Raw genomic sequence first — 26,520 nt, 5'->3', positions numbered from 1 at the left:
GCACCTGCTCACCTCTGGGATGGAAAACAGAACATGAGATATTTGCCTGGAGGGACACTGTGCTGTCTCCTGGGTGTGAGCTCCCTCCTAGCCTGCTGCCATGGGGTTCTTGCCAGGTGCACCCTCGGTTCATTTCTATCTTTTGGGAAAATGTCTACTCCTACTTATCTAGCCCAATTTGGGAATCACACACACACACACATCCTCCCTTACTTTTCTTTTACCTGGCCACTCCACCCGGGGCCCTGTTATCTTTTCTTCCTCGTGAGATAAGAAGACTTGGCTTCTCACATCTGTTTTCCTATAAAATGACTCCAAAGGTGGACATCATTCCCTCGGTATGGATGCTTTTTCTCACAGAACTTCATACGACAGGGTGACTAGGGTCCCCTCTACCACCGTTGGCCCCAATCTCACAGCAACACCAAGGGCTTGCTGGAGACGTCATATGGAGTGTGTGCTCACAGACAAGAAGGAAGATCGCCAGGAAGCTATGAACCTTCATGCAATGAAAGCTACTTTTCCCACCCTAGGGAAAGATTAACCAGTCTAGAAGCCCCAGAGAGCCCGAATTTGTTCTCAGAGCCAATATGTGAACTCTTTCCCCTTGATAGCATCACCAAGAACACAATTTGAGAGCAAATTTCTTCTCTGCTCAATGCTGAATGTGTGGTCCTGGCTGCTGGTGTAGGCAACCTGTTTAGTTCCCTGTGTGATCCTGGGCTCCACTGGGGAAAGCAAAAGGGAGGAGGGACACCAAGCCCACGTTTGTGGTGGGTGGGAAGGCTCTGGAAACTGCTCCCTCCTTCCCTGATGTAGAGACCCAGCTCTGCTCACCCCTTCCTGGGTTTAGTGGCTGGATCTGCTTGTGTCCTGGTCGCTTCCTGCTGCCTTCACTGAAACTTGGAGGGAGCAACCCCACAAGAACCTGGGGTCTGAGAGGGCTGAGAGAAGCAGGGCTGCTCAGACACAGCTCCCCTGAGCCCGCCCCAGGGCATCCATCCTGCAAAGGAAGAGGCTGACCAGCGGGATGAAGGCTGCCACAGGAGCTTGGCTCCACTGCAGGTTCTCTTTCCCTGTTCAAGAGCTCAGCTTCAACCCCGCCTCCAGCAGAGGGCAAATGTCCACACAAACAGGAGAAAAAGTTCTTGATGAATGCTAGACAAGAAAGTCTTTTTTTTGATTCTGTCCTGGCACATAAGACAGAAAATCAAAGTAGCCGGTGTTCTGTGCAGAGAAGCGATGGTGTCTCTTTGGAGAAGGCAGGCCATTGTGTGTTCTCGGGCCGCGGCCAGTCTTGGAGTAGAGTGGCTGGCGCTCTGAGCAGGCAGCTTGGTGGCAACGCCAGGCCGAAGCAAGAGCAGGTTGGAGTGAGTTGCTGGTCCTCTCCTTCCAGGTGCTGGTAGCGAGACTATTTTCTGTGTGTCCGCTGCAGGCCTGTCATAGTTTTCAAATAATTGTGCTGGACACAGGAAAGGGGGAGAGAAGGGGAATTAGGAGGGGTGGGATTAAGGGTGCTGCTATGCTGGATTCTGGTGTTTGTGTGCAGCTCCTGGTTTATCACTCCCTCACCCAGGCAGGCCAGACAAACTTAGTGGGGTCTGAGATGCTGCTTGGTCCACACCTTTGAGGGAGGACTGCTGGGGAATCTAGACAGGCCCTGCGGGGCTGCTTCACACGTATAGCAGCAGCCCTGTGTATGCAGTGACACATCTACAAAACTACCAGAGGACAGGGCTGGGAACAGAACTCATAAAGGCTCCCAGATTGTGGAGCCCAGAGCGGGTCTACCTCACCCTGGCACCTCCTCGTTTCATCTGTTGCTAGATGTACTCTGGTTGGAGTTCCAGCTGCTCCATGTCTGATCCAGCTCCCTGCTAAGGCACCTGCTAAGGTAGTGGAAGATGGTCCAAGTACTACAAGTAGGTGGCCACCTGCTTGGAAGTCGGTGATGGAGTTCCAGGCTCCTGGCTTCTGCCTGGTCCAGCTCCTGCTGTTGTGGCCATTTGGGGAGTGAACCAGCAGACTGAAGACCTCTTTTTCTTTCTGTCTCTCCCCCTGCCTCTGTTTTTCCCCCCTCTCTGTCGCTCTGCCTCTCAAACAAATAAATACATAATTTCCCCATTACTTTCCTTAATACAAGGGTAATTCAAAAAGTTTGTGGAAAATGGAATTAAAAGACGGGCTTATTTTGGTGCAAAAATGCTTTTTCATAATAAGCGTTTTCTATTGAACTTTTTGAATATTCTCCCATATAGAGTTACTGCAAATAAAAATCAAGCAATTAAAAATTACAAATAGTTTATGGGAAAGTAAATTAAAATGGGTCTTAAAAGTATAAAGAGGCTCAATTTCACTTATAACAAAAGAAATTCAACTGAAAGCTATAGTCGAGGTACCATTTTTCCCATATTGGGCTGGAAAAGGATTTAAAAATGAGTTAACATTTTTGCAGGCAATGCTGGAGGAATGTAACATCCCATCCACTGCTACGGGGGTGCAGATGGGTTCAGCTTTAGGCAGGTAGCACCCACAAAGAGACAAATATCCTTTTAACCAGAACATTCACTTCTATGAAATGACTCTCCACGAACTGGCATATTAAGCACAGGTTCACCTATGCACAAGGTTAGTTACCACAGCAATATTTGTATTAGTGAAAAAGGGAAGCTCCCGGATGTCTATTAGGATAAGACAGGTTAGCTACATCCTCACAATCAAGTACTACGGGGCAGGTGTAAGAAAGAACAAGCAGTGCATGGAGGTTGACTTCGTTCCTGCTCAGGGAACACTGCCACGGGGGTAAAGCAGAAACACCTGCAGGGGAACACTGGCAACAAGTGACGGGGCTCCCGTTGAGGAGGGACAGAGGCTTTGTGCTTGTATGTTTCAAACTCTTTACTTCTTTGGGGGACATAGTTAGGGGAGTTGCTCCCACCTGTTGGTTCATTCCCCAAATGTCCACAGTGACCGAGACTGGACTGGATAAGAAGCCAGGAGCCAGGACAGTCTCCCACAGGATGAGATGGGATTCTGTATTAGCAGGGTCTCATTAGCAGGAAGCTGCATTCAGGCGCTGGAGCCAGGCACGCTCCTGTAGAGCCCAGGAGTATCTGATCCAGCATCGTCACCACCAGACTGAACACCCACTTCCTTTCCATACTCTGCTTAATGTTTACAACATTCAAGTGCATCACCTATTCAAAAACACTACATAGATAATTATTATATAAACATATATATAATTTTAAAAGGATGAGCTTGCTGAGTAGTTACCCCACAGACACCCATACCTGCTGTTTGAGAAGGTCTCTGGGTGCAGGCGCTGCCTTCTGCCCCCAACTTACCTTCTGTTCTGTCTTGATTTTGGCATTGTAGAAGGAAACAGAATCGGGACCCTCAGGCAGCACCGTCTGCTGCAGTTGGGTGAACTTGTCCAGATCATCTTCTCCCTGTGAGAGCCACCCAGCACAGGGTCAGGGCCTGTGCTGGCTATCACAACAGTCCCTTCCTGGGACTGCAAAGCTCCTTCTGGGACATCTCCCAGCCTCCGGACCCTCATTTCCTCCTGGAGCTGTCACCTGAGTGGCCGTTATGGACCACTGAGAAGAGACACCTGCGCGGGCAGCTGTGGGAGGAGCTGGGAGTGTTCCACACGAGGCCCTGCTCATGGAAGGAACAGAGGCCCCTGCAGGGGAGGGTGGCATCGTCCACCACCCGTGCTGCTCACCAGGGATGTGATCTTGCTGGAGGGCACCATGCCCGGCCGAATGCTGCCACCTGGCTTCAATGCCATCTGCACGTCCGCAGGGATGACAAAGGACTCGTTGTACCAGATGTCAAATTCTGCAAAGGGGCAGGGGGACAGCCCTGTGAGGAGTGAGGAGCCCTGAGGGCACAAGAGAAGGCGCTGCAAGACCACAGCTGTCCAGGAACCCTGAGCACTTTCAGCTCCAGGCTCCGCCCCTGGGCCCGGCCTCGGCCCCCACAGTTGTGGAAACCACACAGCTGAAACCCTTGCCCAGCCTCTACTTGTGCCAAGGAGAAGCTCTGAGGGCACACCCACCCCTGAACCCAGGTTTCCTGCCTCAAGCTTCACAGCGGGCGCACCCGTGAGCAGGCGGTGGCGACACTGGTCCACCAGGCGCCGGCAGTACTGGATCTCGGCTCGGAGGTCGAGCAGGTCCTTGTACTCGCTGCGGTACTGCTTCTTGAGGTCTTTGAGTTTCAGGATCAGCTGGAACTCCTCCTCGTCCACCACCAGCATTCCCTTGGACTCATACTGACCTGTGGGAGAAGCAGAAGAGGCTGGAGAGGAGGCGATATCCACAGGGGTGAGGGTGGGGAGAGGAAAGGTGTTCCAGAAAGAGGGCCCAGTGCTGACGCATCAGGAGGATGGGAGATGGGAGAGGAGGTGGATAAAGGGCAGCCAAGCCAAGGTCTCTAGGGCATGTCCCGTGGGTAGGGACTGTTTGGTGGAGCGACACTGGCAATTTGGGACAAACAGAAGTGGTGGGCAAAGGTCTCCGATGCTGGTGCAAAACATCTGGTGGGCAGGGGGAGTTGAGGGAACCAGAGTTCCCTTGCCAGGTCCTTCAGCTTCAATGTAGCCTGTCCCAGGCACGCATCCAGTTTTAAGTATGTGAACATGTAATGACGGACCAAGGTGCAGAAAGGGTCAAAGATGAGCTCGCTGGTCATTGCGTCCCCTCCCTGCAGTGATGCCTGGAGCCACAGCACCGACCTCTCTGGCTTCCCAGGCCCTCGGAGGGCAGTGTCTGGAAGAGGCTGTCACAGACTGTGGCGTGTGAGCAGTGTCACGACGTATGAGTGTATGTCACGGTCAGTTTGTCAGTTTGTTGTGTGTGAGCACAGCGCCATAGTCTGTCAGGTATGAATGAATGTCACACTCCCTGATTTACAACAGGGAGAAACACTGACATTCCGTTCACTCACAAGCAGAGTCACGCCTGGTCTCACACATCTTGGGATCAGAAGGGTCCCGAGGATCTGGCAATAAAGCTGGCCCTCTGAGGGGTAAAGGAGGGCAATGCCCCCGCGAGGGAGCTGAGTAGGAGAGACCAAGGGACTCATGCCACCTCTGGCCTGTTCGCCGGGACAGCCCCATGGTCTGCAGGGGCCCTGCACGGGGCAGGGGTCGGGGTAAGGAGGAAGTGGGAGTGAGCCGGGGTGGAGCTAGCACTGCGGCCCCTGGTTCTCCATGTCCTGCTCCTGAGCAGAACCACAGCTGGGGCCTGGCATCTGCCCCGAGCAGCCCTGCCAGGTGCACCCTCTGCACGCTGCAGCCTGACAGGCCGTGGCTCACAAGCCATGCCAACCAGGTGAGCATCTTCTGTACACGCAAGCCAGGGGCCCCTCTGCCCAGCACACCTGCACAGGTGCCAGGGGTCTGGTGTGGGGCATGGGCTGACAACAGTGAGACCCTCAGCCTTCTAGTATCCATATTCTCATTTCCCATGGTCCCTCCTAGCACGTCCTCCCCGCCCCTGCCCAAGTCTGACCACGCTGGGCTGTGCGGAGACTGTAGCAGGACTCAGGGGACCTTGTATGGATCGCCAGTTTCCGTTCTCCTGGGGACATCTCTGCAGGACCGAGAGCCTTGCTCTCCATAGGCAGCAGCACATACTGGGGATTTGCATACAGGCAGTAACTGGGCCCCACTCTGGAGGGCTGCTAACAGTGAAGTTCTCAGGTGTCCAGTGAAAGGACCAGCGTCCCAGAGACTCCCCACAGCCCCCTCCCTGCTGCCTTCTCAGACCTCCAGGGCCCGGGGCTTGCCCCATATGGAGCAGGAGGACCTGAGACCCCGCCCCGCAACACACACACCAGGTCCCGGCCACACCTCCCCGCCCCACATACCTTGCTTCTCCCCTAGCGACTTCTGGAACTCCAGAGCCTCCTTGGTCTCGTCAATTTCCCGCTTGATGGCGTTGATGCGCTGTGTGACCTCGCTGGCTTTCCTGCTCCGTTCGTTCAGGATGGCCTTGTTCTCTTTAAAGATGCAGTTGATCATGCTCCCTTGCTCCTTCTTAAATTCTTCGAAGGCCATGGCCTTGGAGGGTGGGGTACTGGGTCTGGAGGCGGAGTCGGAGAAGGGGCCAGGGAAGAGAGAGAACTTGGAAGCTGCCAGGCCCTCAGTCCTCCTTCCCTGGGTCTTTGTGTGCAGGAGGCAGAAGCCCTCAGTGCCACCTGCCCCCATAGGAGACAGATTGTGAGGGCCTCGTTACTTCACGCTTGTGTGTTTCTCAGCAAACAAGGGCAAGAGAGCGGATGAGAAATAGAAAGCAATGGGGGTGGGGGGCTGACACAGTGGCCTAAAGGCTAAAATCCTCGCCTTGCATGCACCAGGATCTCATATGGGCACCAGTTCATGTCCCGGCTATTCCACTTCCCATCCAGCTCCCTGCTTGTGGCCTGGGAAAGCAGAAGAGGACAGCCCAAAGCCTTGGGACCCTGCACCCATGTGGGAGACCCAGGGGAAGCTCCTGGATCCTGACTCCAGATCGACTCAGCCCAGTCGTTGGGCCAATTGGGGAGTCAATCAACAGATGGAAGATCTTTCTCTCTGTCTCTCCTCTCTGTAAATCTGCCTTTCCAATAAAAATAAATAAATCTTAAAAAAAAAATAATGGGCCGAGCGCAGTGGTATGCTAAGCTATTCCTCCGCCCGTGGTGCTGGCATCCCATACGGGCACCAGTTCACGTGCTGGCTGCTCTATTTCCGATCCAGCTCCCTGGTTATGTTGCTTATGGCCTGGGAAAGCAGAGCAAGATGTACTGAGAGCCTGGGCTCCTGCATCCATATGGGAGACTTGGAAGAAGTTGCAGGGTCCTGCCTTCTAGCCGGCCCAGCCCTGGCTGTTGCAGCCATTTGGGGGCGTGAACGAGCATTCTCCCTCTCTCTCTCTCTCTCTGTAGCCCTTTCAGAAGAATAAAATAAATCTTGAAAAATGAACACAAATCTCTGCGAATGCTAGTTACTGAGACATGAGATGAAGCCTTGGTGAAGGGAAAGTGGTTCGATGCTGTACGTTACACTGAGACACATCAAAAGAGTGAGACGGTGGGACAGATGCAGGGTACAGCAGGTGTGGAAACAACGCAGAAGAAAACCTGTGGAACCGAGAGGGGGCTCCGTGCAGGGGTGTGAGGGCCGGGTCATGGGCATGCGCACGAGTTGCCCCGTCTTCCTGTTGGGCTCTGCTCCTCATCACTGCTCACCACCATCCTCTTTTATTTGTCTTCCATTCGCAGCCACACATCGAGACTCACCCTGCACTGTGAGCTGAGCAGCATGGGAGCTAATGACGGTTACCTGGGTGGGCGTAACTCCTCCTTCGGGGAGTCTGAGGGAAGGCGCTCCATGCTGGACATCTCATGGTCTTGCATAAGTATGTCTTTGACTTCCCCCGGGACCAGCTGGGTCTTGGAGGAGGAAGGCAGATCCAGGTCCCGGCTGCTCACGGGGCTGCTGGCACCTTTCTTTTTTGCTGAAGACCTGAGAGGAGGCAGGCAGATCCGAGGGGCTTGCTCGTGGGCAGTGGTTATAGGTGACACAGGCACCCATCCTACCCTGCTCCCCTGTCCTTTTCATGTACCTAGATCAAGGTGGGGTGGTGGCAGGGGACAGAGTGTGAACCTGAGCCATGTGGCCAGGGAGGAAGAGGGGAGCACTTTCCTTCCTTTAATCATAACATGGGGGTTTCAGCAGTCTTAGCAGGAGAACCGTGGGAAGAATGGGCACAGCCCCCCACAGACTGAAAGCTGCTGAGGGTTGGGCACACGGGCATCCCTGGGAAGGCATGGCAGGGTCCCCTCCCAGAGTGATCCTACAAGGACTCTGACAGCAAATGGGACAGGTGTGCCCAGCAGCTCTGACCAGGCCCCACCCTGCTCCCTCTCAGCTCCCTCACCTTGAGGGTTTTCCTTGCAAGAAGGCGCCCCCAGGTGAGACTGACCTAAAGGAAGATGTCCCCAGCTCTTCCCACCATCCTCTCCCCTCTTCCGTTTGCAAGAGTGTAGCTTGGAGGACCAGGCTGTCACCCATCTGTGACTGAGGCTCAAGTCTAGTCTGACAGTGCACTGGGGGTTTTGGTAACCTTTGGAGGACCAGGGGGCCATGGGCTCTGCAGTGCTAGCTGGCCTCTCACTGCAGCTTGAATGCTCAGCTGTGGGGTGACTTTAGGGAGTGGCTGTCCCCTCTCAACCTGCTGTGTGAAGAGAGGTGGCAGAGGTGACCCCAGCCTCGGCCCTACAGATTGGCTCAGGTGAGCAGTTACTGATGTCTGTCATGGCCACCCAGGAGCAGAGACGCCGATGGGAGAGGGACAATGGTTCAGGATTTCTCCTTCCCTCCCTGAGGAGAGCCAGCTGCCAAGCTGCGTGGTCCCTCTCACCTGGGCGGCACTTTGAATGTCTTCTTGGGCTTGGACTTCTTCCCGGGCTTGCTGGAGGAAGGGGCAGCACCGAGTCCAAAGGCTTGCTCGTCAGGCTCACTTGCTTGGCTGCCGTCGACATCCACAAGTCCTGTCTGGGGAGGCCAGCCGGAGGGCTGGGGGTTACATTAAGGCATTGGGTCCCTCGAGGAACAAGCCGACATGACCCTGCACCTACACAAACCTTCAGGCCAGCATACTCCCCCCATATACATGCTGGCTGCTGCTGCAGACTGTCCCCAATAGCTCCGTGCTGGGTCTGCCTACCAATGTGCACCTTCCACATCAACTCCCTTGTCCTCTGGTCCCTTACTTCACACACTAAGGACTGGAAGGTTTGGCACCAAGCTAACTTTGGTAGAGTACTCAGGTCTTACTATTAGCTTAGTCTTCAAATCATTTTCTCTGCAGAAGCAGTTCTTTCTTGTACAGTGACACATGCTCCTCTGCCTGTTGCCTTTAACACTTAACACTGCTCCTTCTGCTGGCCTTGGAGCAGAGGCTCTAAGGAGCAAGGAGGGGCGACCATGTCTACCTTCTGGACAGCAGAGATGGTCGTGAAATCACTCTTGTCGGTGATGGTGAACTTCCTGAGCAGGGTGGACTCTACTTCCTGTTCCTGTTGGCTTGGGAGAGAGCAAGAGAATGCCTTGTTCCTGGGGTTGCACTGAATTGCTGGGGCAAAAACCGCACCCTGGAGTTAAAGTTGTTTGGGGAAGGATCCCTGAGATGTATCCATGAGGTAGACCAGGGAAAGCCAAGGACAGGGCTCACCCACCCCAGGGCATGAACCCACTGCCCAGTCCCACCACCTGCCAGGACCACTCTTCTGTGCCAGATGCACCTGCTCCAAGATGACATTCAACAGGAACTGTCAGCCTGACTTGAAATCATGTGCACCTGCTTAGGTTCTATCTCTAGCAGGCCCCACCGAACCACGTGACTCCCACCCGCCTCCGTGACCTCATCTAAGACCAAGGCCAAGGGTCAGAGGTTGCTCGTGTGACCTGCTTTGAGCACACTGTTCAATTAGGGAACTCGGTGGCCTCCTTCCCCAACCTCCGCCCAAACCAGGGTTCTGCAAACCCTGAGGATTCAACTCTTGTTCTGCAAAGAAGAGGTGCCTTGGGATAGAAAGCCCAGGCCGCTGGCAGGGAGGTTGGCAGTGCGGTGTGGGGAGTGGGGAGGGATGCGCAGGTGTCCTCACCTCAGAACCACCCGGAACTGGTTGAAGACCTCCTGGATCTGTCTGAGGTTGATGATCTGGGGAGGGAGCAGGTGGTGGTCAGAGCGTAGGCACCAGCGACCAGGCTGCATCTGGGTCAGTGAGCAAAGTAGGCCCTTCCCTGACCTCCCCTGACCGCCCCGCTGACCCCTTGAGCAAGAGCCATCTCAAGGACGGGGCACCTGGGGCTGGCTTCTCAGTGAAGGGCAGCCCGGCCCTGCTCAGGGGCAGGTTCCCAGTGTCCACCAAGGCTGTGACGGCCACCTTCCGGAAGGGAAGGTCTCTGCCCTAGAGAAGCGGCTCTAAGGTTTGGAAACACATTCGAAGGACACAGCTTCAAACACAACCTCTTTGCTTGGACATCCAGCTGCCCGTCTTCACACACAGCCCGTTTCTGACCGGGCCTGAGTGTATGCGGACTCATCCATATCTGTGAGTACAGCTATGGCTGGGGGCTCGTCGGCCCTAAGGTCCTAAGCCCTGGGGCTCACCCTTGATCAAGGGTTGTTTGGGGACTGCCCCATCCCCTCAGGAATCTCAGGCCCATCTCACGCAGCTGTGCACAGGGTAGCCCACACAGCCTGCCCCACAGAAACAAGGGGTGTCTCTCTGACAAGGCTGTACTTTCCCACCTTGGTCCGCTCCTGGGACCTGCCAGGTAGACAGCCAGGGCCACCACCATACTTCAGTGGCTTCCTTTTGGGCTCAGCTTGGTACCTCATGTACCTCATGGGGGCTCATTGTCCCCATGCCACCCAAGTTCTGGAGTCACTTGGCTGGGAGGTAGCTGGGGTCGGTGTGTACTTGACCCTGGGCAGCCTGGCTCCAAGGCTAGACCGCCTCTTGTAGCTTATGTGTTTAAGGCCACCGGCCGCTCTGTGCAGCCCAGTCTTGTAAGTTGAGGCTGTGATGGGCTCAAGGGCCCTGACCCCAGGGGACCAGTGTCATTCCCCACCCGTGGTGCATGCAAACAGGAATTGTGTCCAGGACGGTGAGGGGAGGGGGGCAAGCCAGCATAGTGGTCCTTACGTCGATCTCGTCCAGCGTCCCCTCCAGGTACCTCCGCACCTGGGAGTTGATCTCGGCAATCTGAATTTCATCCATGGGGTCATAGGTCACGAGGGTGCGGTTGGCCTTGAATGAGGACAGAGAACACGTGGATGAGCAGTGGCCCTTCTGGAGACTGGGTCCAGGCCTAAGTGGCTCTGCAACTTTATCATCCTCATACTGGGGGAGAGGGCCTGACCTCCAGGCCAGGCGCTTGGGTCAGAGAGGACAATGGGACAGTGAGGGAAGCCAACGGACATGGTGTTGGCTGATGAGGGGTGCCCATTGGCCCTGTCTTGGCAGACTGCAGGGTAAGGCTGGGTGTGTGCTTGCGGGGTGTGGGGGGACACTGCTGCCTCTGCCTTGAAGTCCCTCGCATAGTGAATATGAGGCCAAGCAGGCCACCAAACACCTCCACCCTTGCCAGCTACTCAGCTTGTCCTACTGCCCCTGACCTTGAGCCATCATGCAGCCTGACCCCGGGCCCATGCTGTCCAGTCTCCCCTGACCCGGGCATCTTACCAAGCTGTCATGGATGGCCAGCTCTTGCTTCAGCAGCGCCACTTCCTTCTCCAGGTTCTTGATCATCCGCTGCCCAGAAGCAGTGGGGAGGGAGCCGGAGGTGACAGGAAGGGTTGTCAGAGATGCCACCTGCCCCTTCCATGTTAAGGGCACAACTGCTCATTCTGTACCCTGAAATCTCGGTACCTCAAAGGCTGTGCCCTTGGCTTCTGGCCCATTCCCTCCACACTTCTCCAGATGGGGTGAGTGTAGGATCTGAGAGGGGCCACTGCACCCCCTGGGGCCTCCTTCAGGGAGACTGCGAGTGGAGGGAACACTGGCCCCTGGGCCACACTGACCCCTGATGCCCAGGGCTCTAGGGTCCTCCCCTTCTGCCAGGACAGTGACCACTCCTGGGTGGCTCTTGGGTTCTAGGGTGCTGTTTGTGCACAGCCATGGTGTAGACGGTTGGTCCCTCAAGAGCATCCTGATGGTCCTGCTGATGTTTGTGGTTGCCTGCACTGTGGTGGGCACAACCCTACATTCGGAATTTGGCATCCTCACGATGTGTGTAAAGGAAGCAGCAGGATGACCTACGAGGGGCCCACCCCTGATGCCCATCTCCCACCAGGCTGGGATGTCCCCACCTCTACCCACAGCCCCCTGGGCTCGAGGGATCTTCTTCCAGGTGCTCCCAGAGCTCACACCCAAACTGCCTCAAATTTTTGTTCAAAAACTGCTAAATTAGATGTAGTCTTGTCCCACCGCCTGGCACCACCCAGCACTCCTCTAAAAATCTTGTTTCTCATCTTTCCCAGAGTGTATATCATTTTCTTTTTAAATATTTATTTAGTTAGGGGAGAGAGAGAGAGAAAGAGAAAGGTCCCATTTACTGGCTCACTCCCCAGAAGACCACAACAGTGCTAGCTCAGGTCAACGCCAGGATCCAGGAGTTTCCTCCAGGTCTCCCACGGGGTTTGCAAGGGCCATTCTCTGCTGCTTTCCCAGGTGCATTAGTAGGGAGCTGGATCGAAAGTGGAACATCCAGAACTTGAACCGGTGCCTATATGGGATGCCAGTGCAGTAGGTGGCTGCTTTACTCACTACACCACAGCGCTGGTTCCATGCATCCTGTCCTAACACACTCCAACCCCATGTTGTCTACCAGAACTTTCTGCAGTGATGGACATGTATACTGTCCAGTGACCGCAGCCACAAGCCACGTGCAGTTGTTCCTCGGTCAATGGAGGACTGGGTCCTCTGTGGATACCAAAGACCATACAACCAAGGCTGTAACAAAGTGACTTAGTATTTGCATGGAACCTATATGCAACTTCCCATGTACGTTAAGTGATCTCCAGGTCACCTGTAAAGCCAGTACCACAGAGATGCTATGCAAGTAGTATTCTAACATTCGGTGGCATCATTACTTTTGCTTGTTTTTATTTTCCAAATACAAGGCATTTTCAAAAAGATGATGCTATGAAAAATCAAAATCTTTGAGTGGATTTCAACATTTCTGGCACCAAAAAAAAAAAAAAATTTCCATTTGCTTAAAAAAAAAAAAACCTTTCTATTTTCCATGAACATTTTTCAAGTGCCCTTGTGTTTCCCATGAAGGACGGGTTGAAGTCTCAGACTTGGAGCCCATGGACACAGAGGGCCACCTGTGCACCTTCAGAATCCTTGAGATGTGGTCGGCATGGCTGAGGGAGTGAACTGCAAGTCAAACCTCGTGTGGGGAGTGATCCTGGTCCTGGACCCTGGAGCCTGGAGCGTGCCTGGATTTGAATTTGCTATCTTTGCTTTTGGCTGTACCTTGCTCGGGAGCACTGGTCAGGGCCCAGCTACTTGACCTCCAGTCCAACCTCCTGCTGATGCACCTGACAGCCAGCAGCCAGCAGCCCATGAAACTGAGTTCTGGCCACCCACATGGGAGACCCAGATGGAATTCCTAGTTCTTGCCTCTTGAATTCAGCCTGGCCCAGTTCCAGCTGTTGTGGGCACTTGGAGGAATGGACCCATGAACCCAAGTGACAAACCCACATACGCCTGCCCACAGCCCCTCCTACCTCTGCGTCATACTTCTCGTTGATGGCAGGCTCTGTGGTGACCAGCTTCATCCTGCTGGCAAACCGCAGCGAGGACAGCTGAAACACAGAACAGGCCCCCATCAGATGGCTCCCCACAGCAGTGAGACCCCAGGGCCCACAGCTTGGCTCATGGCAGTCCTCTGGTGGATGGAGCAAGGAAAGCAGGAAGTTCTTATCCTCTGGGTTCCTCCATCCCTGACAGTGTCCCAGGCTGGTGTTCAGCTCAGCCAGCTGCAGCCGGTATCGGCTGCCCTGGTGCATGGGGTTGTGGGATCCTGGCCCAGCCACCACGGTGACCCCCTCGCACCGTTTCTTCCAACTGGGCGGCTTCTCCATGGATGTTTGTCACCAGGACCATGTTGCAGTTTCCCCCTATGGGAAGTAAGACACAGAGAGCCATGATTCATGTGGGTTTTCTCATAGGTGGCTCCCGGGGCAGGGGGTGGATTGCAGGGTGAGGGGCTGATGGGATCTGAATATTCATCCCCACAAACTCCACTCACCGAAGCCCTGCTCCCCAGTGCAAAAACACGTGAGGGGGCAGGGCTTTGGGAAGTGACGAGGACTACATGAGGTCATGAGGGTGGACCCCATGATGGGAGTCCTCTCTGGTTCCATGTGAGGCCACAGTGAGAAGACGGACATCTGCCGATCAGGAAGGGGGGTCCTCACCAGGAACCGAACCTGTTGGCTCCTCTGCCTTGGACTGCCCACGACCAGAAAGAAGTGTCTGCTGTGCATAGCATCAGCTCTAACACAGGTCAGCAGGAACAGCCAAGAGTGTGAAGGCTTGGCAGAGAACGGGAAGGGCCACCAGGTGCCCCTAGAAGACTCCCTCCCTGGAAGCCAGTCCCCTCCCTGGCACTGGCCACATCATCACCTAAGGAGTCCTTCAGGGCGTGGGTGAGCTTGCACTGCCGGAAGGGGATGTGGTCCCGTTTCTGGTCCCCTAGGGCGATGATCGCCTGTTCCAGGAAGGACAGTGACTTGTTGATGTAGGTGGCTTCCTTCAGGACTCGGCCGTCAGACTAGAAACCAGAGGCCAGCACTACTTACTCCAAACTGCCCTGGCAGGCAGGCAGGGCAGCTTCCCTCCTACTTCCCACCATGTCGCAGCGTCTTCCCTCCCCGTTGGCAATTGCATTCCAGTGTGGGCAACCATGGGCTCTGCTCAAACTCGGAGGAACACACAGGGAATGCTCATGTGAACGCTTGTGGGAATATGAATCACTGTCCCATGAGAGTGAATATGTGTCAGCAGACATGGGTGAGCATCTGGGCGTATCACCCTGCAAACACGCCAATGTGCTTGTGCCAGCGCACACACTCCTGGGGCTGCCTGCAGCAGCGCAGGCACATGAATTGCTCTTGCAAGTGCAGAGCTCATGCTCACACCCAGAGACAATCCTGACTGGCACAGAGCACACCTTGCTGAAGATACAGGGGGCATCATTTCACCCACGGTCACGGAAGCCGGCGGGGCAGGACATGCCATTGCATGCCGCGAGGCGGCAGCCGTTGCATCGGTGCTGACTCTGGCCTCCTGGCAAGTTCCCCAGATTCCACCTGACCTTGCTCAGGGCTGTGCTCACAGATGGCTGAGCAGGGATAGGCACAGGCACCATGGACACGACTGGAAACAGTCTCAGAACTTGGTGAGGCGGTTCCCCTGGCTCCCTTGTCTTACCCCAGACTTGCCCAGCCTCTCCGAGCCCGCCAGGTCCACCAGGTTGATTTTGGAAGTGATGTACTTTTCGTTCGATAAGGTCCGAGAATGGGCCTACAAAAACAACCAGAGCGGAAGTTTGACCATCATGGTTTCCAGGCCCCATGGGAGTCGGTCGACTGCCTCTTCCCGTCTCACCAGAAAGCTCACGCGCACCTCCACGTAGATGGTGAAAATGCAGTGTGACCTGGACGAGTGTTTGTTCATCGAGTGCGAGGCTATGATCCTGTTGGTCTCTCCCTGAAAGAGGAAGGGAAACGTAGACAACAGTTTGAAAAACCAAAACGACGAGGGACCTTGTATCGCTGCCAGCAGCTGGGCTTCCAGGCAAGACCCGGTTAGAAACCAGCATAGCAGACACCTTGGGGAGGCTGGCTCTCTGCTGCCACCTGCTGGGGGACAGGTGTGAAGAGGTACAGCTCCTGGAAAAGCAGCGTGATTATAGGACTCAAGAAAACATTCATGAATAGTGCATTGGATTCTAGCTCCACACCCAACAATCGTAATCCGTCCGTGCAGTAGAATATTAGACAGGTAGTCTTCGACGATAGAGGAAGAGTCCAACATCTTTTTGGAGCAGCATTTAAGAGAGATGAAAGCAACCGTAGGAGAGACAGGCAGAATGCAGCTGCCAAAATCTTATTGACAGTCATTTCTGGATTGGCAGTTTTGCATTGAAGCAGGCTGAGGCCAGATCCCAGAAGCCAAGAGCTTTGTCCAAGTCTCCCTCATGGGTGAGGGGACCCAAGCTCTTGGGACAACCTCTGCTGGCTATACCAGCAGGGAAACTGGATGGGAGCATCTGGGACTCAAACTGGCCCCTCTGTGGATGCCAGCAGCCAGCTCAGTACCACAGCAGCAGCGTCCTTGGACCAGCTGTGTCCTCTCCCCACGCAGAGCTCAGCAAGCACGCAGTGCTGGGAGGCCTCGGGGTTGATGCATTCTTTCCACATCAGTTCTCATCCCCGAGTTCTCAGGCAACAGCAGCCACACTCCTGAACAGCAGCAAGAGTTCACACGTGCTAAGCCCTAGGCAGGGGATTCAAAATGCCTGCCCCCGCACCATTCTCAGAACTGCCTTTTAGGACACGCATTCTGTGTCTTCACTTTTACACGTGTGCACACGGGGACTGAGCCAAGAGACGTGATCTGCTCGGAACTAAAGCTTCCTGGACTTAAAGCTCAGGGCTGAACTTGAGCCCTCACGAGCCCCCATTCCATATGCTAAGTCTTTAGTCTGTCCTGTGTCTGCATCCAGAACAGGGGGCAGTCTTTCATCTTCACTCACGCCAGTGGCATGAGCTAAGTACCCAGAAGCCCTGCCACTGCAAGGCACCTAAAGGCAATGGCCAAATTGGAAGACTAGGACCAGCTGAGGGATGGAAGCAGGAACCCAGGACTGTAAGGCCAGAACCAAGGCCCTTGGTACCCTGAGGGCACCTGCGCCCAGCTGTGGTGGAGCAGCTCTCTCCAGATGTCCCCTCGTGTTCTGGGTGGTGACGTATTACAGAGGAAGCCTCCTTCTGTGTTTCATACTCTAAGGGGCACTGTTGCTGTAGGAAAGCTCTCAATTCTGTCTCAGGCATTTCCATGTATGTATGCCCATTTTAAAAAAAATCTAATTAAGAAGCTTCAAGTTATTTTTATTTAAGAGAAATCTTCAAAAAAAAAAGAATTTCAAAAATTCAGGTAAATAGGTGGTAAACCTGAAAAAACCAAGCCAGGAGAGTGACTAATTCTGATAGAATTAATACGAGTATTTAGAGTAAAAGCTCATCACAGGTTTGGATGTCCTTTTTTTTAAAGATTTATTTTACTTTTATTGAAAGTCAGATATACAGAGAGGAAGCAAAACACAGAGGAAGATCTTCATCCACTGATTCACTCCCCAAGCAGCCTCTATGACTGGAACTGTGCGATCCGAAGCCCGGAGCCTGGAGCTCTTCCAGGTCTCCCAGGCGGGTGCAGGGTCCCAAGGCTTTGGGCCGTCCTCGACGGCTTTCCCAGGCCACAGGCAGCGAGCTGGATAGGAAGCAGGGCTGCCAGGACATGAACTGGCACCTATATGGGATCCTGGCGCACTCAAGGCGAAGACCTCAGCTGCTAGGTTATTGCGCCAGGCACACTTGGTCTTTAACCATCCTTAAGTCACAGAAAACCTACAGCAAGCACCACTATCCACGGTGAGCCATGAGGAGTAACAAGACAAGAATGCTCCCCTGTGGCCATTGGTGGGGGTGAAGGAGTCTGTTTTTCACTATAAATACAAGGATCAGGCAAAAATCACCTCTGAGGACACCCATACCAGTTTCTTTAAAAATGTTCGTGGAATGCATATATCATGCCCAAACTTTGCATGGTTTTCAAGATTTTCTACACCGCAATAAACTTTAATTCTATTTTCCGGGCACTTCTGAAGTCCTCTTATGTGTGACTTTAAATGATACTGTTTTATTAATGTATAATCCAAACACCTTAAATCTTTCAGTGCACAGTTCAATGATTTCTAATCGCCTTACAGAACGGTGCCCTCACCAGCATGTCCTTGTTTCAGAAGTGCTGCATCTCCCGGTCCAGCCCCCTGCCGGCTCCCTTCCCCAGGCAACTGATCTGCTCAGGTTCTCCACGCAGGAGAATCATCCACTACGTGTACTTCTGGGACCGCATTTGCTCATTTGTGAGTTTTCAGGGTTATTCGCCTAGGAGCAGGTATCGGTACCTGACGCCCTTACATCATCTGGATGGAGCGTACTGTGTTCACCCACGCGGTAGCTGACAGGTGTTATGGATGTTCTCCTGTCTTTGGCTATTCAGAACGGCGCAGTCAGGGCTTTGTGCACACTGCTGTCCTTCATGACGCCTCCTGGGTGGATAACCAGAACCATCGCTAGGTGCTGACAAAATTTACTTGTAATGTTTTAAGAAAGTGTTGACATTAGCTTACATTTCCACCAGCCATGTGTGAATTCCAGGATATAACGGTTTTGAAGAAAATAGCATATACTTTATGTACTGTGGCTGTTCACCCTTATTTTTTCTATATTACAAGTTCTCATGATGTAATGTGAACTGCAGATGGGAGCAAAAGAACCATTTCAATCCTATATGGGAAAAATGCACATGAAAGGATTGGAAGAAAATCAACTAAAATATACATTGGTGCTATCTTATGTGAAGAGAGAGAGATAGAGAGATATTGAATTCTTCTTTGGTCCTACTTTTTTCTCAGTACCAGCTAAACGTGCCCGATGAGCATCTATTAGCATTTACATTCTGATTATCGAAGAAAGTGAAAAAGCTAAGAGGGCAGGAGGGAGGGACAGGAAGGGGAGGGCCCCGTAAGCTCGGTGATCTCACCTCAAAAAGCAGACTGAAGGCATCCTCCTCCTGACTGGTGAGGTGCACGGACAAGCCCTTCACAAAGACTCCCTGAGGATTTTCCACGATGGTCATGGGTGTGTCGGAAGGGCCCACGTAGGGCAGGGTGGACAGGAGGTCAAACAGGCTCTCATTATAGATTTCCAAGTAGGAGACACGCACAGTGATAGCATGTGTGGGGCGCTCTTTGATCATCCTGAACACCTAGACGAAGATTGGACGGCAGTCAGGACGGACCAGGCAAATGGACCAGGGATGGGGAGGGCAATTCGGGAAGCGTAAGGGAGTTGTTCCCCTAACGGCCTCCGCAGCCTAGGTGGCGTTGCAGCTGTTACCATTGTTATGATCAGTGTTATCAGTGTTATTGTCGGCATTCATTTTCATCATGTAGCCTTCGGAAGCCTCGTTTTACACACGGGCTAACATTTGTGAAATCCCAAGCAGTACAGACACGAGGAGTGTAAAAGTCTCTAGATTCATGAGATCTCACCATCGACGTGCCCCTTTCACATCTTTTAATCTATCCTTCCTAATTCCCCTGTGGTTGCAGCACGGCAGGGCCGTCTCCATTTGCAGAAGGCTTCGTCAACCATCTCTTTATGGCCATTCTGCTGGGATGGGCAGGAGCACACACAGGAGCTCTGTTTCTTGACTCCTCATCCTCTCCCCAGTACTTAGCAAGCAAGCTTTGACAGCGCCGTGTGAAGGACAAAGCGTCAAAAATCAGAGCCTGATGGCATACAGGCCTGTTCTTACAGGACAGGGCTGCAAAATCCAGGATGCTTGGTCTCCTACAACCAACCACAAGGTCCTCTCAGAACCCACGCTAGGTGGCGCCAAAGTCAGGCCCTTCTACCTTACCGCGAGTTGTACCTTTAGAACCCCAAGGCTGACACAGTCCTGAATGGACCAGTCCCTCCCTGCTTCTTGTCTTGGTTCTTTCAGGGGCTGGGATGGTGAAAGAAACCAGAGCAGGCCAGTCATAACAATAGGCCAGGGTTCATATTCCTTTTGTTGGAACCAGGAACAGCACGGCAGACCTTTGGCACAGTTGCTGAGCCACTGCTTAGGACACCTGAGTCCTGTACTGAACCTTTCGCGTTCTGGCTTCCTACTCAGAGTGCACCCTGGGAGGCAACAGATGACAGATCAATTACACGCCACCACGCAGCAGATCTACATGGAGTTACAGGCTCTTCCTGGCTTTGACCTGCCCCAGTACCAGCAGTTATGGGCATTTGGGGAGTCGGTAAATAGCAGATGGAAGGCAACCATTTCTTTCTCTCTCTTGTTCTCATTTTGACTTTCAAGTTAATAAAAATAAATAACTTTAAAAAAACCTTTAAAAAGCTCAGAGGCAAAATTCGATCGTCCCATCCTTAATTACAGGATCACAAACCAGCAGGACAGGAGACAGGCTCAGGGTGGGTGTGGTAGAGTGTGAAACCCTGCCTGCTGATGCCTTTAACCCCACCTCTGGTCCTACGTCTCCCAACTCTGGGACCAGCTTCGCAGCAATCCTGCTGAGGACCGGATGTCACTGCTTTAGCAGCATCTGCGGCAGAAACGGGACATCTGTAAGGCATCCCTCCCACGGGCCCCATCCCCACCTGCTGCAGGGCACGAGGAAGGATCCCCCGGTGCTTGTAATTCTCAGTTGCCCCCGTCATGGTGTATGTCTTGCCAGCTCCCGTCTGCCCATAACAGATGATGGTGCCTGCAAACATTGCAAAAACATGTTTTAGTGACATGCAGGAAAATAGCTCCAAAGACAGTTCTCTTTTTCCCTAGCAAGTCTGAGGTCAGCAAGGGTCCAATATAACAGGAGTGCTTCTATGGAAGGTGGTGGGTGGACAGGAGAGCTGGGACATTAGCAACCAGACACAGAATCTGCCCCAAGTCTGGCCATGGAGGATTTGACTGCCCCCTTCACTGTGGATTCTCAGGGAACAGAGGAACTGGAATGAGTCCTAAAGGGATGAGGAAGGAGCTGCTTTTTTATCAAGGCCATCAACTGCCAGGGTCTCAATGTTGGCGAGAGACATCACCTTGTCCCCAGAGGCAAAGGCTTATTAGGGAGAGATGGAGCAGGAATGATGTTTCCTGTCCTCCAGGAGAATTCCCTGCAATCAAGCAAAGAGGACTCCTGGTCCAGAAATGGACCATTACGGTCAGGCCATGGTCTGGTCCCACTGCCCACCCTCGAAGGCTTCCTTTTGCACTTGCAATGTCTCCACCAGGCTCAGGAATCATTCAGTCACCCGGGGGTCTTCCTCTTCTTCCTCCTGGTTTGACTGGTCTGAGCCAGATCCCACCCCCAAAGCTGCATTCTCACAGCAGACCAGCTGTGGCCACCGTGGGCTGTGGAAGTCACATGGGCTCTCGTTCCTGGGATTGGTAGTGGGTTTGACATGAAGTGGGTTTGACCATAAAGTCCTTGCCTCTCTTCCTCCGGGAAAGAGTCCTGGCAAGGCAACAGTTAAGTTAACCAAGTTACCATTGTAGCCATCGAGGGCCTGAGAGACCACATCCTGTGCAACTGTTTCATAAACCAAGTCCTGGGAGGCATCATGGAGAACTCCGTCCAGCTTGAATGACCAGTCTGTCTGTTGGTTATTGACAATCCCTCTCCGTGTGTCTTTCTTAAAGTGAATGTCAATACTCTAGGAAAAACAGAGAAGGTTATTTGTGTTGTGAAATTTGTGCAAAAAAAAATTACTGCCCTCCAAAAAGATAACAGTGAACTTGAGTCCCTCACATGGACTGATGATTGGGCTAAATTATCTTGGATTGGAAAGGGGAGTTCAGGCACGGAGGCCTCACGATCTTCAATAGTGGACAGGCCAAGAGCCCAGACACTCACTGGTTTCAGCACTCCTCAGCACAGTTTAGAATATGCTGTGTCTTGGTTCCCCCATCTAGGGTATGAGGTTGAGCAAACGTGCCATGTTCTTACTAAGCAAGAGTTAAATTAGACAAGCACATTGGCTGTCCTGAATTAGGCCATGGGGAGCTGTGAGCTTGGCGGCAGGTCTGGGGGAGAGGCCCATGCCTCTGCTCACCGGTGTGAGCCACCTTCAGCTCTGCATTGTTTAGGCTCCTGCCTCGCACGCTGTGCCCGGTGTGAGCCACAGCAATCAGAGACACTGTCTGCCTGGCATCAGAGTAAATGATGACCAGCAGCTCCATACACACGTGTTCCCTGGCAGCTGGGCAGCTGTGGCAGCAGCTGGCTTAGCAACACAACTGGGTGAAGTCAATATCCATCAGATTCCAAGCATCTAGGAAGAGACTTTGATGTAAACAAGCTCTCACCGAGGTGTTGCACTGGCTGCTCTAATCTAGGAGCTGAGACTCGGATACACAAAGACTGAGAAAGACAAGTGTGGTCCATTTACTCCTTAGATTGCCTGTGTGTCTGTGTCCCCTCACTTTGCCCTGAAGTTCTTCCTTTAAGCAATGTCTCATGTCATAAGTGTTTGCTAAATGAAAATATCTCACGTTCTCTTGCTGACCAACACCTGCCTGGGGCGTCAAGAGGGTTCCCAGGGAAGTGCTGAGGCTACAGGGGCTGATAAACTTTTCCAGTTCTTATGTCAGTTTGTCCCATTATTGGGTAAGTTTAACCTGAATCAACTCAAGATATTGGTGCTTGTGGTGCAGGTGAAGTGGATGCTTGGGCTGCTCGCATAACAAATCAGAGTGCTGGTTCAAGTCCCAACTCCTTCGCTTCTCATGCAACTCCTGGGCAGTGCACCTGCCAGGCGGCAGATGAGATGCTCGTCACGGGCGAAGGCAAACACACGGCACTTACTTTGTTGTCATCTCCATATGTGATCATCTCATGAGCAAAGTCATCAGTGGGCTTGACACGCACAAATGCGTGAACTTTTTTCCTGGTGTCCATTCTAGCTAGAGAGAACAAAGAGACTGTCAGTAGCCATCATAAGATAACGGCTGGCGAAGGGGTGGGGGACGGGGAGAATCATTCGTTAAGGAGATCAGGAAGAGCCCCCGGAGGGCCTGTCTTCCTTTTCTGCCCCTCACTACATCAGCGCTCTGCCTAAGACACTGTGCAAAGCAGTGTGCCACCAGTGGCTGCATGAGACCAAGCTACAAGGCGAAAAAACCTCTTTCTGTATTTGTTTTTCATTGCTATAAGGAAATACCCAAGGCAGCTTAACTTTATAAAGGAAAAGTGGGTGTGTTTTTTTTGCCTGTTTGTTTTTGGCTTGCAGTTCTGGAGGTTCACTGTTCAACACCAGGAACACATCAGGCAGGCTCCAGCGATGATGACTTTCTTGTTGGTAGATTTCAAGGAGGTCCAGAGCATCACATAGCAAGTGTGTGTGTGTGGTTTTTCATAAAGCCGCCTGGATTCAATCACGGGGACCTCATTTTATGCTAACCTATACCCACATACCCCGTTCCCAGTCTTGGTTAAATTAAATTTTTGCTCTCTTAGGATTGGTGGCATAGCAAGCTAATCCTTCACCTGGTAGCACTGGCATCCCATAAGGATGATAGTTCTAATCCTGGCTACTCTACTTCCCATCCAGCTTCCTGTCTGTGAACTGGGAAAGCAGTGGAGGATGGCCCAAAGCATTAGGAGAGACCCAGGGGAGGCTCCTGGCTTTGGATCAGCTCATTTCTGGCCGTTGCAGCCATTTGGGGAATGAATCAGCAGGTGTAATATCTTTTTCTCGGTCCTTCTCTTTGTATACCTGCCTTTCTGATAAAAATGAATTTTTTAAAAGATAGAAAACTTCCATAAAGATTTTTAAAAATGGCTGCATTTGTGAAAAGTTACATGAGGCTTAAGTAGCTGACAATTTCTAGCTTCAAATTGGGTGAAAAAAGCTTAGCAAGTAAATTGATAAGATGCTTAATATTTTTTAAAGTAATTTTAAGATCTATAGCTTAGGGCCTGGCACAATAGCCTAGTGGCTAAATCCTTTCCTTGCATGCACCAGAATCTCACATAGGTGCCAGTATGTATCACAGCTGCTCCACTCCACATCCACCATCCTTGCCTGTGGCCTGGGAAAGCACTGGAGGACAGCCCAAAGTCTTGGGACCTTGCACCTGTGTGGGAGACCTGGAGGAGGTTCCTGGCTCCTGGCTTCAGATCAGTTCAGTTCTGGCTGTTGCAGCCACTTGGGGAGTGAACCAGCAGATGGAAGATCTTTCTGTCTCTCCTTCTCTCTGTACAATTTGCCTTTCCAATTAAAATAAATACATCTTAAAAAAAAAAGACCTATAGTGTAAATGAAAAAAAAAATCATAGAAAACAGATTTTGCCCTTTAGTTAGCTAATATTTTGCTTTTAAAAAAATACACTAAAGGTTGTTAACATCTTTCATGTTTACTATTTAAGAGGAGTTCACTGAGTATTACCTAGCAAAAGTTATTTCAGATTTTAAAAATATCTTCCTATGTCTCCAGATGCAACGTAGGGCGACAATTGAGTTCCTCCTTCAGCTGTTTCCCGGTCCTAGAGTGTGTGTATATCCTTCCTACACGTCTTAGGCCATTTGCAAGTCTTCCCCTGGCTACAATGAGATTCCTCAGCCATCCGGGTTTCAGCGAATACACCTGGAAGGTACTGGGATGAGCAAGGAAACGGCGAGTCTACCTTAAGTCCCAATATTTTTGTCTGTTAAGTTCAACTGTGGAAATAAAATGCTACAATTAGTTCTGCCACAAATTCCAAATGGGGAACATCTCAACCCTACATTCACTTGATCTTGGCTGATGGGAGGTAAGTTTTGACTCAGCTGTTCTGTTTGGAAAGCTCTGAGGGACACTGCCGTGTCATTCCCGGGGGCCCAGCCTGCTGCCCGGGAGAGATGAGACAGCATCCTCAGGTCGTCCTTTGACTGGAACCAGGAAGAAGCTGGGGAGCTCTGAGAGCGGGTTTCCAGGCCTCAGACAACACACAGCAGGACCATAGCACGGGCTGGCTTCCAGCAGCTCCCCGGGCCGCCTTTCCCCATGCCATTCACAGACATGCATATGCACTGTGCTCCCCACAGCCCTCTGCATGCGCATGCCAGGAGCCACACACACCACAGGAGGGAAGCTTTCTACATGAACCGCACCCTCCCACCAGCCTGCTGCTCCGAGGCCCCTCACTACCCGGGCACCTGCACTTACTGAAGTACTTCTGTTTAGTGTTCTTACGCCGCTTCATGTGAGTGGGTTTCAGCTCCCGAAATAAATTACAAGGTGCTGGAGGGCAAGGGCCATGTCTTTTCTCTTTTTTGAGTCCCCCCACAAGGTCCAGGACAGTGTCCAGCCCAGAGCAGGTGCTTAAGCAGTGGTGGTTGGTGGTGATGATGGGCATGGCTGGAAGTCGGAGCACGGTTGAATTTCCACGTATGTGTCCAACTTTGGTCACTACTGAGAGAGTCCCAAGGGGTATATGATGTCACTCCCTCCCTCCATGCCATTTCCAGCCCTGAGCTCACAGTCCTATCAGCTGCGAGAAGTTGCTCGTCCTAAAGCCTTGTGAGGTGCGCTCCCTCTTTCTGGATCCCATCCTTAGGGTTTTTTGTTTTTTTCTGGTACAGCAAAGTGAATCTGAGTGGCCATAAGGGACCCCTGCGTATTGAGAGCCCCGTGGGTTTCTCCTTTGATGAAAATGAACAGATGTGTCGCTCTGCATCCCTGACTCATAGAAACAATAGGCATTAGGGTCAGCGCTCCTGACTGGACCAGGGGCTCCCATGGGGACAGCAGCCCCATAGTGACAGCCCGTATAGTGACAAGCAGCTTCACTGCCCGAGTCCAAAACTCAGGACCGAACCTCACCCAGCCTGGGATCCACAACCATCTAGCTTGTTTTTGCCTACCCAACGTGCAGGACCCTTGTATGAAGCCAGAGTGCCTAGGGTCTTGTAAGCCACTCTTCCTGTCTCCTCTCTGCAGGGTTTGTCTCACCTGTAAGGGCGAAAAGCTTGGAGCTTCAATCCCGAAGCCCCGTCCAGTTGGAGAAGTCGCCAGTGCAGAGAAGGTGATCTCCACCTCACAGCCTCTGGGGCTAAGGGGACCCCCCTCGTGGGCCCGGAGAATATTAACCCCGAAGACTTCTAGTCGCCGTCAAGGAGGGAGTAGCCCCCTGTGAGACCGCGCGCTTCTGTGCCAGGTTTTGCAAGTGAGCGATCCAGTAGAGGTTTCCCTGAGAGAGCGGTTTTCGAACCCCAGCCGTTGCCGCCGCCCGGTCGACATCGTCCAACCTTCTCCCTTCCACTCCCTTCCACCGCCCGCGCACAGCTCGCACGGCAGCTTCGGCAGCGACCGAAGCCCGGCAAAAGACCGGGAGTCTGCAGGTGCGGCGGCCTAGCTGCGTACACAGTCACCATGGCAACCAGCTGCTTCCGGGAACTCCGGGGAGCGCTGCGTCTGGGCCAGGAGGAAACCGGAGATGGAGCCGACTAATCTCTGAATCCCACAGCAGCTGCTTGTCCCAAACCGAGGCCGGCGCGGAGCCGCCCGAGCATCCGGCGCACACTTCAGCGTCCGAGTTGCTGAACTGCGACTGTGGCGGCTGGACGAGCTGAGCGCTGAGGGGCAGGGAAGCAGAAGGGCAGGGAACTCGGATAGGAGGGTGACGGCGGGTGAGAGGGCACGAGGAAGAGGGGCAGCCTTTCAGTCTTTGAGACTACTGGCTGGGCAGTCACAGAGAGCAAAGAAGAGACGTATGTGCCGTCCGTCTATGGGCGGTTGCCGAGCTCACCTTTGGCTGGCACCAGCAGGCATTGTGTAAGATCCTGAGAACAGGCCATCAGGATAGGGGTTTGAGTGTGTGCATTCACCTGTTACTTCACTTCAGATGCCCACGATGCCCAGGGCTACCAGGCTGGGGCTAGAGCTCTTGCAAATTGGTGACAGGGATCTAAGCACTTGAAATGTCATCCACTGCCTGCCAGGGGCGTTAGCAGGAGGCTGGCCTGGAAGCAGAGCAGCAGGGACTTGAACAGGTACTCCAGTACGTGGTGTGCATGCCCCAAGCACTGACAATACGCTACACCACAACATCCATGCATCCACACACACTATTTGAAACACCCGTCCTGAGGCTGTGCTTCAGTT

The 26,520-nt window shown here is 52.9% G+C and overlaps 1 protein-coding gene across 3 annotated transcripts; it reads right to left on the bottom strand.

Annotated features, from left to right (window-relative positions):
• Nucleotides 1-1,143: 1,143 nt before the first annotated feature.
• KIF9 (kinesin family member 9) lies at nucleotides 1,144-24,809 on the bottom strand. Of its 3 annotated transcripts, XM_040994909.1 has the most exons (21): nucleotides 24,583-24,809; nucleotides 22,241-22,338; nucleotides 20,924-21,089; nucleotides 20,037-20,143; nucleotides 18,406-18,630; nucleotides 15,205-15,288; nucleotides 15,010-15,102; nucleotides 14,203-14,350; nucleotides 13,630-13,694; nucleotides 13,302-13,379; nucleotides 11,251-11,319; nucleotides 10,711-10,815; nucleotides 9,664-9,719; nucleotides 8,992-9,082; nucleotides 8,418-8,551; nucleotides 7,337-7,519; nucleotides 5,881-6,095; nucleotides 4,111-4,287; nucleotides 3,731-3,846; nucleotides 3,348-3,452; nucleotides 1,144-1,462 (listed from the first exon to the last, which is right to left on the bottom strand). In XM_040994909.1, exons 1-21 carry the CDS (start codon nucleotides 24,770-24,772, stop codon nucleotides 1,412-1,414), a joined length of 2,556 nt encoding a protein of 851 aa, XP_040850843.1. In that variant the 5' UTR covers nucleotides 24,773-24,809; the 3' UTR covers nucleotides 1,144-1,411. The 3 variants fall into 3 exon arrangements, with proteins under 3 accessions (XP_040850843.1, XP_040850844.1, XP_040850846.1); XM_040994910.1 differs by lacking the exons at nucleotides 18,406-18,630; nucleotides 24,583-24,809 and having other exon boundaries at nucleotides 22,241-22,333; XM_040994912.1 differs by lacking the exons at nucleotides 7,337-7,519; nucleotides 18,406-18,630; nucleotides 24,583-24,809 and having other exon boundaries at nucleotides 22,241-22,333.
• Between the last annotated feature and the right edge of the window lie 1,711 nt (nucleotides 24,810-26,520).

The sequence above is a fragment of the Ochotona curzoniae genome, unplaced genomic scaffold (assembly GCF_017591425.1).
Source record: "Ochotona curzoniae isolate NIBS_2020 unplaced genomic scaffold, NIBS_Ocur_1.0 contig_908, whole genome shotgun sequence".
Lineage (NCBI taxonomy): Eukaryota > Metazoa > Chordata > Mammalia > Lagomorpha > Ochotonidae > Ochotona > Ochotona curzoniae.
The sequence above is the reverse complement of the archived record's forward strand: the minus strand, read 5'-3'. Positions and strand labels throughout refer to the sequence as shown.